Here is a 13,852-nt window from a genome sequence, read left to right on the forward strand (position 1 = left end):
TCGGGGACCTAGTGAATATCTTTCATATGTTTTGAAGGCTGGTGTATGTGGATTTAATATAGATTTCAAATCTCTGTTTTTGGATAACAGAGTGTGGAGCTGTACTGGGGTGGATTGTTTTTATCAGACATGTCTGAGTGATGAAGGGGGCAGATGGCAGCAATGCCTCACCTTGACCTGGGATGTATTCAGAGCTGTTGCAGCAAGTGTTAGCACATCCGGTCCTCACATTAACACTTGCTTGATCAGTGCCCCCCTTGTCAGGTGTCAGTACTATTGACAGCATGTTCGGCTGCCGTAGCAGACGTTTACGGTAGCATCAGGAAACTACTTAAGCAGCTGGAAGTGTTTTTATTCTGAGATTAACAGATAGCCAGTCGCTGACCCTGAACGTCTCTTTACCATCTAATTTAACCATCATGTTTACCTGGACTGCAGTGTTTCAAATGAAGAGAAAGACATATTCAAGGAGAAGGCCTGTTTTATTCTTTATGTGATTAAGTATCGGCTTGAATCATATGACCTTTAATAAAATGTATTTCTAGAGTTTGCCATAAATTGTATACAGGGACTATATTTCTCGTTGCCTTCCAGCAATTTCCTGTATTCTTTTATTGTTTTAGTTCCAATATCATTGTGGTTTTTCAAGTTATGTGGGAAGAGTGTGAGGGATAACTTTGTAAATAAATATTACCTAGCACCCCAGCAGCCAACACAGAGTCTCTATTTCTACAGGCTCAAGAGAATATCCTTGTTCTTGGCCCCTTAAAAATTCCCTTGAAAACATTTCCAAATCTGTTTTGGATCACTCGCCAACTATCTTTTTTTACAAACCTCTGGTTGAGGTGCTGTTCACATATTATTGATGCTTGAAAAATGTTCTACCCATTGCATTTAATGATTACAATCCACCTAGGATCCCCGTTTCCATATGTACACAACCTCTTGCCTGTTTTGGGCAAACATGAAGTGTGTTTATTTAAATGTCCACTTGAAGACAGCTGTCCTTGCTATCCCAAATCAGCTAAGGTAGAAAACCTTACTGATATTCTATTCTCCACTGGCCACTTTACAGGCAAAAAAAAAATGGGCTGTTGCCAGTTAAAACTCACACTCGCAATTTAACCTGATGTTATCTTTCAATACTGATGGAGTTGAGCATGGTCCAAGGTCCTTCAGTGGTGTGTTCAGATGCCTGACCACGTCAATATACAAAGAAAACCCACGGAGAGCTCCCAGTGGGCTGGCAAACTGTCTTTCTTCAATCAGCAACAGCAAAAATAGATGGCATGGTCATTCCTTCATTAACTATTTGTGAAAATGCTATGCTTCCATGATTGCCAGATATAGACAGTGGCTACACGACAAAAGTAATTGGCTGCAATTTTACTCATCCCTCTCTCCCAGAAATGGGTTGGCAGGTAAAATTAAAAACTGTGTGGGAGGCCCCTGCCAACCCAAATCTATTGATAGTTACTTGGTGACAGGATGGCTGTTGGGTGGCTCACCAGCTTTTCATCCATTTGAGGCCCTTGAGTGACCAATTTATGTCCACTTAAGGATGTCCTTCCACTGCTGGAATTTTGCCAACATTGGAGTTAGCCCACACCATCAAATATAAAGCCTGATGATCAGGCTAGCTCCAGCAACACTATTGCCCAGGTACTGACTGCAGCCTCAGCATGGACCATTGTTTCTGGTGGCACTGCTGGATCTGGAGAGCTCTTGACCATCTGATTGCCTGGAGGGGGTATGTCCTCTTTTGAGAAAGCATAAGCTACAACCTTGGGCACTTACCTGCCTGAACCATGCAAAATTATGTCGGGCTGGGGAGGCAGATTGACGTTGCAGCCAGTGTGCATAATTACTGCTCCCACATAGAATTCAGCCTATTAGATGTGAGGCATATCCCAAGACATGAAGCGTTACATAAATGGAGGTTCATTCTTTCCCTCAATGTAAATGGATTAACCTGTGTTAACCTTTAGTCTACTAATACTGCCAGCAGAAATTTCAAGCTTTGAGGTAACTGTAATTATATTGAGATATTCGCTTGTGGCAGTGCTAGGACAGCTAAGCAAGAATGTAATTATAAACATGGTAAATATTCCTTGTGCATTCGATGTACTGTGAAGTTAGAGTGGTATCTGAAATTACCACTTTTTTACACTTTGTGCCTGAATGATTTATGTTAAGACGCTGAAGAGAAATCCAAAATCGCAAGTCTTCTTTGTTTTAACATATCCATCTTGCGCACATTTGAGCCTTGGGACCAGAACATTCCTTTTTCTTGGCGATTGCTGTTATTGACTCTGTGGCTGAGATGGAGAGGACCCTATTAGTGACACAAAAGAAGATACCAATACTAGGTATATTGCTCCTGTTGCAGCCCCACAAAGTATGCTGGGTAAATTTCCCCTGATGACTCACTCTGCCCAGAGTTTGAAAGACTGTTGGTCCACTAACAGTAGTCTTCTCTGCAGTGTGGTAAAGTATTGGCCCATTTAAATCAAATTTTTTTTGCAGTTTTACTTCTGCTAGTCTTTTCCGAATTAAGGAGCACCTCAGATACCACAGCAAATCCACCAGATCTCAAGCATCTTCACCCTTGGTTATCAATAGCAACCTTATATAGTAATCATAGTCCTGCCCTCCCATTAAGAGAGAAACAACTGGTGATGGTTTAACCTGAGGGACACCATGCCTCAGGCAAGGGGAGAGGTGGAGAAGGAGAACCCTTCATGGTAACCTCAGCCAATTCAGGAATTGAACCCCCAGGGTCGGCATCACAAACCAGCTATCTAGCCAAAAGAGCTAACCGACTCCCTGGTAACCTTATATTGCCCATGAGAATTCACAATGCAGGTCTAGTGAGGGAGATCTGAATCAGCTATTCCTGCTGGAGGTTGGAATCCATGCTGTATTCACTCTTCCACACTCTGGATTATAGTAACCCCGATTTTCTCACAAGAGCTGTAAGACAAGTAGCTGAGGCAGTGCTGACGTCAAGTGGTAGTTTTATTTTGTTTTTGTTTTCCCTTTGCCTCCTCTGACCACAAATCCGAAGCAGCAACCGCGGTTAGCCAAAAGTTGCTGGTTGAAACCCAGCCAGAGGTTTGCATTTGCCAAAGGAGAAACAGAGTTGACGCTCTGCGTCCAATAAGACTGTTCTTCCGAGCTTCTGAGTTAAGACCTTAAAATGTTAGAGCACAAGCAGCCCATTCAACCCATGGAATCAGCTCCACCATTCAATGAGGTTATGGTTGATCTAATAATCCTCAACTCCACTTTCCCGCCATTTCCCCACGCTCATTGATTACCGATTAAGAATCTGTCGATTTCAGCCTTGAACTTACTTAACAACCCAATCTGGATAGCCCTCTGTTAGAAAAACAGCCATACCGGACTCGAAACGTTAACTTTGTTTCTCTCTCCGCAGAGGGTGCCAGACCTACTGAGTTTCTCCGTTTTCTGTGCTTGTTTCAAAATGCAAGTCCCACCGCACTTTGCCTTTATTTGGGAGTTTCTTCATTGTCTGTGTGTGGTTCAGATTTCCAGCATTCACTGTTGTTTCACTGTTCTTTGCATCTGTTCCTCCATTCCCAGCACGATGGGCTGAATAGCCTCGTTGTGCGCTCTGTCACTCACTGATTCTCCTCCTCCGCACCCTGTAGAGGTTACTGAAGATGTGCAGACTTTGACAAGCCAGCCACAATGTTTGAAAGCACACAGTAGGTGTTGCTGCTGGTGGAATGTGGGAATCTGCCCCATTGTGTGAATGGGGCAGATTTCAGAGCATCTGCAGCTGAGACAGACAACGTGAGGTTGTGCATCTTGGACCTGTAGAAGCACTCCTATTTTGATGGATGTATGCTGTGGCCTGGGGAGTCAATCAGTGAATGCATCTGAGAAGAAAGAAGTGGTGTGGGTGCTGGGAAGTGGGTGCAGTGTGTCTGTATGTGTGTGAGAAAAGAGTATTGCAGCTGCCGATGTCCCAGCACCAAACCTAGTCATAAACTCTGAAGCTATGGATAATGTCCGCGGAGGCTGCCCGTGTATTTTGATGGGACTCCAGCATTATCTCGCCCTGCTTGAGTCTTGCAGATAATTGATGACAGTTTGAGTTAATCATTTCTCCCCTTTGTTCACCAGGTAGTTCGCCTGAAGGATCTTTTATTTGGCTTTTGTGTCTTCCCATAGGTAATTGATCATTCCACACCCAGGGAAGTTCAATTCATAGTCGAGCAAGTGGTCATGAATAACCAAGAGGTGGTTGCACTCCTCCAGGACTGCAAGCGGGCCCTAACCGCACCCCCATCAGAACCATCAGAACAGGACATGACAGAGTACCGGCAGTGCGAAGGTGAGAGCTATTGAGCAGCCGAGCAAAGGGATAGCGGGCAGTGTCTGCGAGACCCACCAGCACAGTCCATGCTGCCCAGAGACACGATGCCCTGTTGCTTCTGCTTCGTTTTTCTTTTGGCAGGCGAGTGTCGAGAAATAACTGGATTTACAGCACATGAATAGGATTTAGCCTTGAGTAGGGAAGGAAGCACACTTTGTCACAATGAATTGCTGTCAGTTCTCATTTTAAGCTCCAATAAACACAAGGGGTGAATAGTTGCTGTGATAGAACAGTAGGCAAACTCCTGCTGCACGTAACTTGTCAGTAAATCCTAATTTTAAAGGACGTTACCCTTTTTTTAGACTAGTGTTGCCAGTCTATACGTGCAAGTATGTGACAAAGCTGCTTTGTGGGACTCTGGACATTTTATGTTTATAACCCCCAGGCCTCTCTTTAATAAGATCTCACATTTCAAGGCATTCGTACAAACTTTACCAACCTAAAAGAAACGAGAATCTCCGCAGACCACTTGAGCCGCACTGTTTGCTAAGACGACTTTGTGGACGGTGTTTTGAGAACACCATTGACTGAGCCACAAACACTTCTACTTTGCAAAAGAGACACAATGGTACCGCAGATACCAGCAAGCGATCTGCCGTACACATTCATCAACACTCTCTCTCAAATCTCGGCCATTGGGCTCAGGCTGGTAGTGATGCTGCACCTCGAATTAAGGCTCTATGAAATGTTACATTTGCGAGCAGGCTTGAAGAGTATCTTGTAACATTTTTGGCAGAGCTTTAATTTGTCAAAAACCGCAGCTGATAGCTTACCAGCCTTTGCTCCCTATCCTCTTTATTACAATTGAATTTTAAGGTAGACCAGGATTAGAATGGCATTTATTTCTAGATTACTGTTCACAGAAAAGTCTCCTAATTTTTATCCACCTGCTGAATGAAGCATATCCAAGGTAAAAGCTTGGGTGTGAAAGGTGAATTCATCATGCATCAGTCATTCGCATACATTTGAAATATAAACCCATGCAACTAATTCAAGGCAGCAGTTACAGACGACTTGTTTCAACTCCTTTCTAAGTAGCTTTTACTGCTTCAGTAATGCTAGCCATGTAAGGTCAATATGTGTATTCTTTGCAAATCACACATACTTCACATCACTGCGGCACTCAAGAAGAAATCTGAGCTTAACTCACTTAAAAGGTGTCGAAACAAAGTGTGAAGAACATAAATAATCACAGGATCCTCCCGATCATATTGGGTAAATTTAACATGTGGTGCTACACTGAACCACGAGCAACTCAAAAAGCATCATGTTCAATCCTAATTTCTTTCACTTTTCCATTAGACTCATTAACAATGAGAGTTAGAATGTCCTTAATGATGCGATAGTTCCAAAATGGTAACTCTGGTGATGTGGACAAATGCTGGTTTACCAGTAGTCATACAGTTCCAAATAATAATCCCCACTGGATCCGTAGGTTTATGACAATAACTGGAGGAACCTGCATGAGGGGCAGTTAAAGCAACTCATAATACTGATCATCAAACTTTTTTTCCTAAAATTCACTGTGTCACCAAACATGAACCAGCCTAGATGCTGGCAAGTGTACTGTGGCACACCCAAGTTTCAGGATGAAAAATTGTATAAAATTATAAGAACAAGCAATATTATTTTAATATTTCTCCAATTGTGTGGCACAACAATGTTACGGTATTGTTATGACTGGATCTCAGATGAGAACCAAATTTGCAAATACCAGGCCCTGGGTGAATGCCTCAAGTTATTACAGTTCCAAAAGGGATACACCAAGTTCTCTGAGTATGGGCAAACTGGCTCCCCATCTTTATTCACCCATCCCCTCAGACAGTCATAACAAGGTTAATTTACAAAGGATCCCCTCCTTTCTGAATACCTTTCTCCCAGAACAATTCAATTTATGATTTTAAAAGGAGCCAATTTAACAAAGCTTTCTTAAGTTAACAAATGAGGAAGTTTATTAGTTACTAATCGCAAGAAGAAATAATAGTGCAGCACAGATTAGAAATAAACAAGTGAGCCTGAAGAAGTAGGAAAGTTAAAATATATTAATCAATTTCTTTGGATCTTTCATGAATAGTAGATTTCTTGGCTTTACAGGTTAGTTTAATTTTTTTTTCTCGTTTCCTTTTGACAATGATTGACTGGCTGCACTCAGGAGCAAAAGAGTCCTATTTTTGTCATGTTTCCTTTTGACTGGCTAGCTGGCCTTTAGCACCCAGAGCAATTGAATCTTTTACTTGCAATGCAGGGGTGACCAGTGGGTATTTCTGCAACGAAGAGTTTCACAGTGCACTAGCACTCAAACTCAAACTAGTACACACAAGTACCTCAGCACACAGGCACACAACAGTCCCTCACCTCACTCACACATCTTCTTCCACCAGGCCACAAAGACAGGGCTTTTAACTCCTGTTCTTCTGTATTCTTCAAAGAGAAAGACACAATACCTGTGTCTTGCCCAGACTTCCATCTTTCCTCCCAACATGTTCACTGTCTGAGAAATCTCAATTTGTAGGGCGCCTCTCCTCTTTGTAGCCCTTTCCTTTGAAGTTTCCTTGATGCCTTATCAGGAGTGATATTCCAGGGTGTCTTCTCCCCAGATAGATACTGAATTTATATCCGCAGTCATTTTTCACATATATGTCTTTTTGTTATAAAAAAAGCAATTAAAATATCAAAATGTATACAAGTGATCCAGGGTTATGATCTATCATCCTGATATTCTGAACAGCATAGCATTTACAGACCACATTTTAATTTTATACAAAACATTTAAGCACCACCAATTTTTACAGATACGATGCAGCTGATACAAACTTGAATTGATCCTTTACCTTGCAGCAATACACAACGTTTAAAAGTGGAATATGCACCATTTTAAGTAAAGCATTATTGGTAATGCAATTACTGAATCCAGCATTCTCAGCAAGTTTAGCAAGCCTACTGCAATGACACATTCAATATTCCTGACATTGATATCAATCTCATGGTGACCCAAGGTGCAGGCGTTTAATCACAGCATACAAATAGAATACTGTTTTATTTAATGAAGAACTGCCTGAAACATGGAAATCCTGTTGCCCTTTAAACTGGGTTCCTTCAGCTTTCTCCACTGGGCAAGACATTCCTTCATCTTCCACATTGTATTCCCCTGAGGTTCTAATCAATTTTGTTCCAGTCAAGGTTATGTAAGAATCCCCAGTAATCACAAAAATCATGGGTCTCCAGTATTCAGTTAGAATAAAGGAGGGATAAGGATCTCTGGATGTTTCTCCTCAGGCCATTGTGGTGCTTCAACAAACTCCAGTAGAAGGCAAAAGTACTGCTTATCACTACAGTTAGTTACAAAATGTGCCTCCAGGTTTGTTAACTTCCGTTTTGATCAAATTCTCAGATGAATGGCCTGTCATATTTCTACCAATTTGGACATTTAATGTAACTGTGAACAGTAATCTCTCCTGATTAGTAGCAAACAATGGTATCAATACAGGACAAGAGCTAGGTGTAAAATTTACAACCACAAAGAGGGAGAATGAGAGAGAGAGATTTAAAACCTCTTTAAAGGAGGTTGCAGGTTCTTTCCCTAATTTTCCATCAGTTGATTTTATGAATTGAAAATCCTGGGCACGCATTTGTGATTTCCCAGGATATGTAAAATCTCCCTTCTGAGTTACATTTGCCTTGAAGTGTGATGTAATCGGTGTAATCATTGGCGAGAGATCCGAGAAATCAAACAGGTTGTTTTCCCTCTACTATTTAAACATTTGAGCCTACTCAGTTAATGGGGAGGAAAATACCAGTTGGTTCATTGAACTTTCCTACCACAATAAGTACGATGGCTGAAGAATTACAACTAAGCATTTCCTCCTCCACCATATTCCCTCTTCCCATCACACACCATACAGCCAGGTAATCTGATGGTAGGAACGATAAAGAAGAAAAATGATGAGGATAAATATACAGAAAATTCATTACCTCATCCCTAGAAATCAAAAACAGCCCAGCCACGCAAATCAATTGTTATCTATAAAGATGTTTCTATATGATGCGATCTCTGCTCCAGTTGGGAGTCAGTGCAACTCTTTCTTATGGGCCCTTCAGAGAGTCAGTAGCCACTACACCAGGCAGCAATATGTTCCTGAGATTCATTATCCTGTGGGAAAATTGCCCTAATATCCTATTCCTAGATATTTTAAATTCATGCAACCTGCTCCTCCCAAAATTGTCAAACTGAAAAAAAATCTATCAACGTCCAAACCAGAAGACAATTTCACATTCCTTCAGAGTAATGTTAACTTTGCTGTGACCTGAAGAACATGGAGCAGCGAATCAAATTAATGTCTGATAGAGAATTAAAATGATGCCTTCTGTGTAGAAGAGAAGTTTCTAATACTGAACGTGAATTTGCCTTTTGCAAGAAAGAACTTCTGCATTTGAGCGTTGATGCCATAATTCATTCTCGATTTATCTTTTAATATTTTACTATCATCTACTATACTATGTTGTCCCCTCTCTGCTTTCTTTCAAAGGCAGAAAAGCCCAGTTTCTCTTGCACTCCTCTCAACTCAGTTCACTGACAGAAGGGATCAGTCTTGTGGCCTTTTTTTTCCACTGCCTCCTTGTGTTCATGTTTCAAAATCTATAGAAGTCATTCAGTACTCAAAGTTTGAGAAAAGAAAGAAGCTTAGCTTGGCATCACCCAGAATTTATCTTTGTTAATCCAGCCTTATTCATTAGCACAAGGGGTTGATGCATAAAGCAAAGCAGTAATGAGTAGGTAGGTGGACATTATTGATCAGCACTGCATGAATGGATTAACTTAATCACAAGGTGGAAAAAAAACAAGTGTTCAAATACTGATTCGTATGTTTAACCGATAGGTTATACTTGCTGAATTCTGGCTGGCACCCAAATCAACTTCTCCAAAATTGTCTCTGAAATTCTGCTGCAGTAGTCCTGATCTCCAACTATAACTCCAGCAAGACACTGAGAAAACCACTGGTGAATTTTGAGGACAAATATTTCTTTATTGTAAATTCATCTGTTCTGCAGAGCTCACAAAAAGGCCCCAGCTAACTCTGTTTAAAACAAATCGCGGGCACTTTGCTACAGTGAGCATTACTAAGTGTTTTGATGATCATTTTGTCTCATTCTGCTATGGTTCTTCATGCATAGAGTGTCATTGAAAGGATTTACTTCCTTTAAAACGTTTTTTAAGAGCTGATTGAGTTTGTTTACCTGCAGGGCATGGTATAGTAAAGCACCCAGTGACAGACAAATCACCATTATGATTCTTTTGTAAGGACTGAGCAGCTTGTAGTTACTCTCAAGTGGACGTGCTTTCACAACTTCAGATGCCATATCTTTAGCATTTGCAATTGAGGTGTCTTTTATTTCTTTGAGATTTCCTTACATGAACTTTGACCTTCCTAGCTTCACTCTCTGCTGATCTGAGGACCCTGTTGGAACAGGCAAAGGAAATGAAGTGGCCCTTTGTGCCAGAGAGGTGGCAATACAAACACGAAGTATGCCCAGAAGACAAAACAAACCTGAAAGATATCATCAGCGAGAAGCTGCCAGATTTGCTGGTATGAATAATGCACCTGTTGCACACAAAAAAAAGCATTTCCTTTAAAAAAAAGAAATCATATGTGAAAGCAAAATATTTTCTTGTTTAATCTGTATATCATCATAATATGTATTTAAGTACTTTCAAGAGCTTATCTATCAGAGTGTCTTTCTAGTTTTGGAAATTTATTTTCGTTCTTACACATTAAGCACGAAGCTAAACAAATGCTGTTTTCCAAAACTAATGAGTAAAAATGACCTCTCTCACATGAACGGAGATGAGCCAATATTCCAAACATTTTGAAAGCCACAGACGTGGGGATCATTATAAAAGAGGGGTCGTCTCTTCCCTCCCCCATTTTTTTTAAACAAACAAAGCCAAAACAACCCATTCTGTCTCAGGAATTCAACTAAAAAGTTTTCATACGTTAGTTTCACAAAGGGTGTTCAACATTTTTCTCAGAATCTCTAAATTAAAACAGACATTCCTCGCCCCCCCTCAAAAAAACAGTCATTATTTTTTCTCCATCACAAAGCCGCGGATAAATATTTTCCCTTTATTTTCACGTGAACTTTTAAGTCCAAGAACAATTTGCTAAAGAACACTTGGAGAAATCTTTTTAAAAGTCGTACTGTGTCTTGTGCATTTTTGTTTTTTGCGGGGGGAGGTGATTGTCTATAAAAGTAGTAAAGCTGTTTTTGTTCCTCCAAGACAGGAATTTATAGCTCTGCCTGACCTTCGTTATCCCACACAAAAGCTTTATAACTTTAGAGAGTTTGCCTGCATCAGAGGGCTTTCTCACAGAAGAAACACCTGCAGTAAACTCCCCGAGAAACCTGTGTATATGAGAGATTAATGCAGCAGTAATAGCGACCCCGTGCTTCTTGTATTATGCCTTCTCCCCAGGTAGACGGCTCTTTTCTGAGATGATACCAATTATTTATTGCTGAAACATCTGTTGATAACCGCAGCTGCCACAGCCAAACAAAGCAAATCATGGGGTCACAAACTATTCAGGCCCAAAATCCAACCTCATGCCAGTTCGAACCATTCACTCATACTTGAGCCCATAGGTTAATGTCTCTTCTTGAAATGTTTCATCATGCTGCTTAAAAAATACTTTGTAAACACCACAGCCTTTGCAATCGGCTTTGAACTATTATTTAATCGCTGCTGGTAATTTATATTCCAGTGCCATTGTGTACTTCTGAAAGAGAAAGAGGTGGACAAAAAAAAAGAATTTCCAAACTGCAAACAACGCAGAGAGAGTGCCACTTTGACCTGTGATATTATTTACATTTAGAGATGCCACTTGTTTAGCAGTGACTGCATGATTTGGTTGCGTGGACATTCTGTGGCCCTAGTTTCAAGGAAGAAACATGAATACAGAATCAGAAAATATGCTGCAGTGTTTAAACAATTATTTTTGGTAAAGGTGCTTTAATTATAGTGTTTGTTTTAATTAAGCCACACAATCTCATACAAAGCTTTTCACAAATGCAGGGCAGTTGCAACTTTATACATGCAGGTCATTTCCTTTTGAGCATTTTAACCCTCTCTTAGTTGAGAGCCTTTAATTACAGTTGTTCAAGACTTTTGTAACTTACATTTTTCATATATGGATCTAAAAGTAACTATTTTTGAACCATTTCCCCACTATATGGTGTGATCAAAATTTTTGCCAAATATAAATTTGTATGAAACATCCTCCAATATTTCTTCAGTAACATGCTTCTGTTGACAATAGAGGAGGAGCTTGGAGGCATAACAAGCTCTGAAAATGACCTGTGTTCAACAGCTGCTGTTCTGTAGAATATGGTGAAAATTTTAATTTTATCGATCAATGAATGGTTTTATGAAAAAACAAGCATTCAGTTCTTGAACGATTGACTACCGCGCTGACACAAACCTGTTGAGATTCTCTTCAGCTGGATGCTGAAAAAACCTTCCATTTTTTACCTGGACCAGCATAATCTTGCATATTTACACAGATTGTTTTGGTCATGTCTTTTCATACAGGAATCTTACACATTTGAAGTGACTTGGGGTAACCTTAGCCCAGTTGCCCACTTTTTTGATACAAAGGGTTAAATTTCCTTGATAATTCTCTGGGTCATCCTCCCGAATTCCAACAAAAGGACTGGGAAATTGTCCACTTTTCTAGGATCTCCAGGACTTCTCGGCCAAGCTCCCAGCAGGTAATCACGAGAACCTCCTGAGAAATTATAATGCATTCCTCACCACCTGACAATCTGATGAATAGAGTCTGTAAAAAATGATCACTGTGAGAAAAATAAACTATTCCAATTAGTGCAGTGAGAAGGTTTTTGATTCTGTGATATCGAGATTCTTCAAGCACGGAATTATTTAATTCACTTTTTCAGGGGCATCTTTGGCTTCCTGACGGGTGCCACATCGTGGGCATTGGTCTTTTGCCACCAGAGATGGAAGATGTATTAATCAATGATATTATAAAGCTGACCAACCACTGCAAGACGTGGCATCTACAAAATGAACAGCAATAAAACAATCTTTAGCGCATTCTACCTGCACAATGACAGTATTAAGAGAGAACTGCACATCATCCTGCACTTAGTTAAATGTCACTCTTGGCAGAACCCTTATAGATAGCACATCATCAAGAATGTTTAAAAAAAATTAAAGCCTGCATAAGCTCCTCAGTAAATTGGCCAATTCTTGATGGGGAATAACAGGCCAAGTCCCTAAGGATTTCTTCTCTTGCCATCATCTACTCAATAGAGAATGTTGCACTTCAGTAAGGTAACAATCTGTCCATTCTGATGTTATAATTACAAAATAAAAATCAATGCACGTCATCACAGGTACTCTTCAACCAGCTCACCTCCCCAATCCTGGGCAACATTGATTCCTCCTCCCATCCCCACATCAAGGTAACTGCAACAGGCAAATAATGGGGAAGGCCTGCTCCAATCCAAATCCACCTTTATTCAATGACTACCTCAACACACCAGCAGCGCACCATTGCTCACTTCAACCTTTTTGATTAAAGCCACTAAATTGAGTAGGAATAACTGAGGGCTTGTGGCTGAAGAAAATATCCACTAGAATTTGTAGACCTTAATTTGGCCCATTCAGATTTGATCTCTCATGGCAACAGTGAACTCTTTTAATCAGTTTCTGAACTGGCCAAGGTCTCTACGTAGCCACCAATCAATGGGATTGCTAAGACCATCCAGGCTGCAAGTATGGTGCATTCTAAACAATGGCCCAGATCTTCAAATCTCTGAATCGTCAGTGACTGGAAAGATGCTCATCTGAAGTTCCCAAGGCACTGACATCCATTGGAAATGCCTGGGAAGTTTCTCCTGATGAGCAATCCACCAGCCCCCCAGAACCATCCACAAATCTCTCTGACTCTGAGTTAGTCTGGGAGACTTTGGACAGTTCCATGGTACTTACCTGGATAGTTACTGAGGAAATGCTGGACAAATTAAACTCAATCTAGCTGGTAGGTAACTGTAGAACTGATGCCTCAATCACTCATGTTAATCCTCCCCCCAGCCCTTGCCTGCTCCAATCTTGACCCACTACTATCATTCAACCTGACTCCCTGTCCTCCCAACTAACTCCTGACCCTACTCAAGTACACCCCTGATCATGCAACACCTCCGAGCCCAACCCAACTTGATAACCACATATCACCTGAATAGCAACCACCTTCCATCCCAATCTGACTAGCTTTAGACCAGACCACCCCTTTAAACCTGGCCCAAATACCCCTTGTTCTTCCTCCTCTCCCACTTGGTAAACCCATCCACTTGCCACCCTACCTGCTTGCAGCGTACCTACCTGCCACTCTACCTACCTACCCCTTTACTGATTTACTATGCTATGCACTC

General features: G+C 40.9%; 2 protein-coding genes across 2 annotated transcripts in view; both read left to right on the forward strand.

Moving 5' to 3' along the window:
* Nucleotides 1-13,852, forward strand: part of LOC109936240 (protein ZGRF1) — a 446,880-nt gene that overhangs the window by 261,218 nt on the left and 171,810 nt on the right. The gene's annotated exons all lie outside the window — the stretch shown is intronic.
* Nucleotides 1-13,852, forward strand: part of alpk1 (alpha-kinase 1) — a 109,275-nt gene that overhangs the window by 35,957 nt on the left and 59,466 nt on the right. The window contains exons 2-3 of the mRNA XM_048601355.1: nucleotides 4,201-4,363; nucleotides 9,836-9,990. Coding sequence (XP_048457312.1) covers nucleotides 4,255-4,363; nucleotides 9,836-9,990 — 264 coding nt within the window. The 5' untranslated portion in view covers nucleotides 4,201-4,254. The remainder of the gene's footprint in view (nucleotides 1-4,200; nucleotides 4,364-9,835; nucleotides 9,991-13,852) is intronic.

The sequence above is a fragment of the Rhincodon typus genome, chromosome 1 (genome assembly GCF_021869965.1).
Source record: "Rhincodon typus isolate 14 chromosome 1, sRhiTyp1.1, whole genome shotgun sequence".
NCBI lineage: Eukaryota > Metazoa > Chordata > Chondrichthyes > Orectolobiformes > Rhincodontidae > Rhincodon > Rhincodon typus.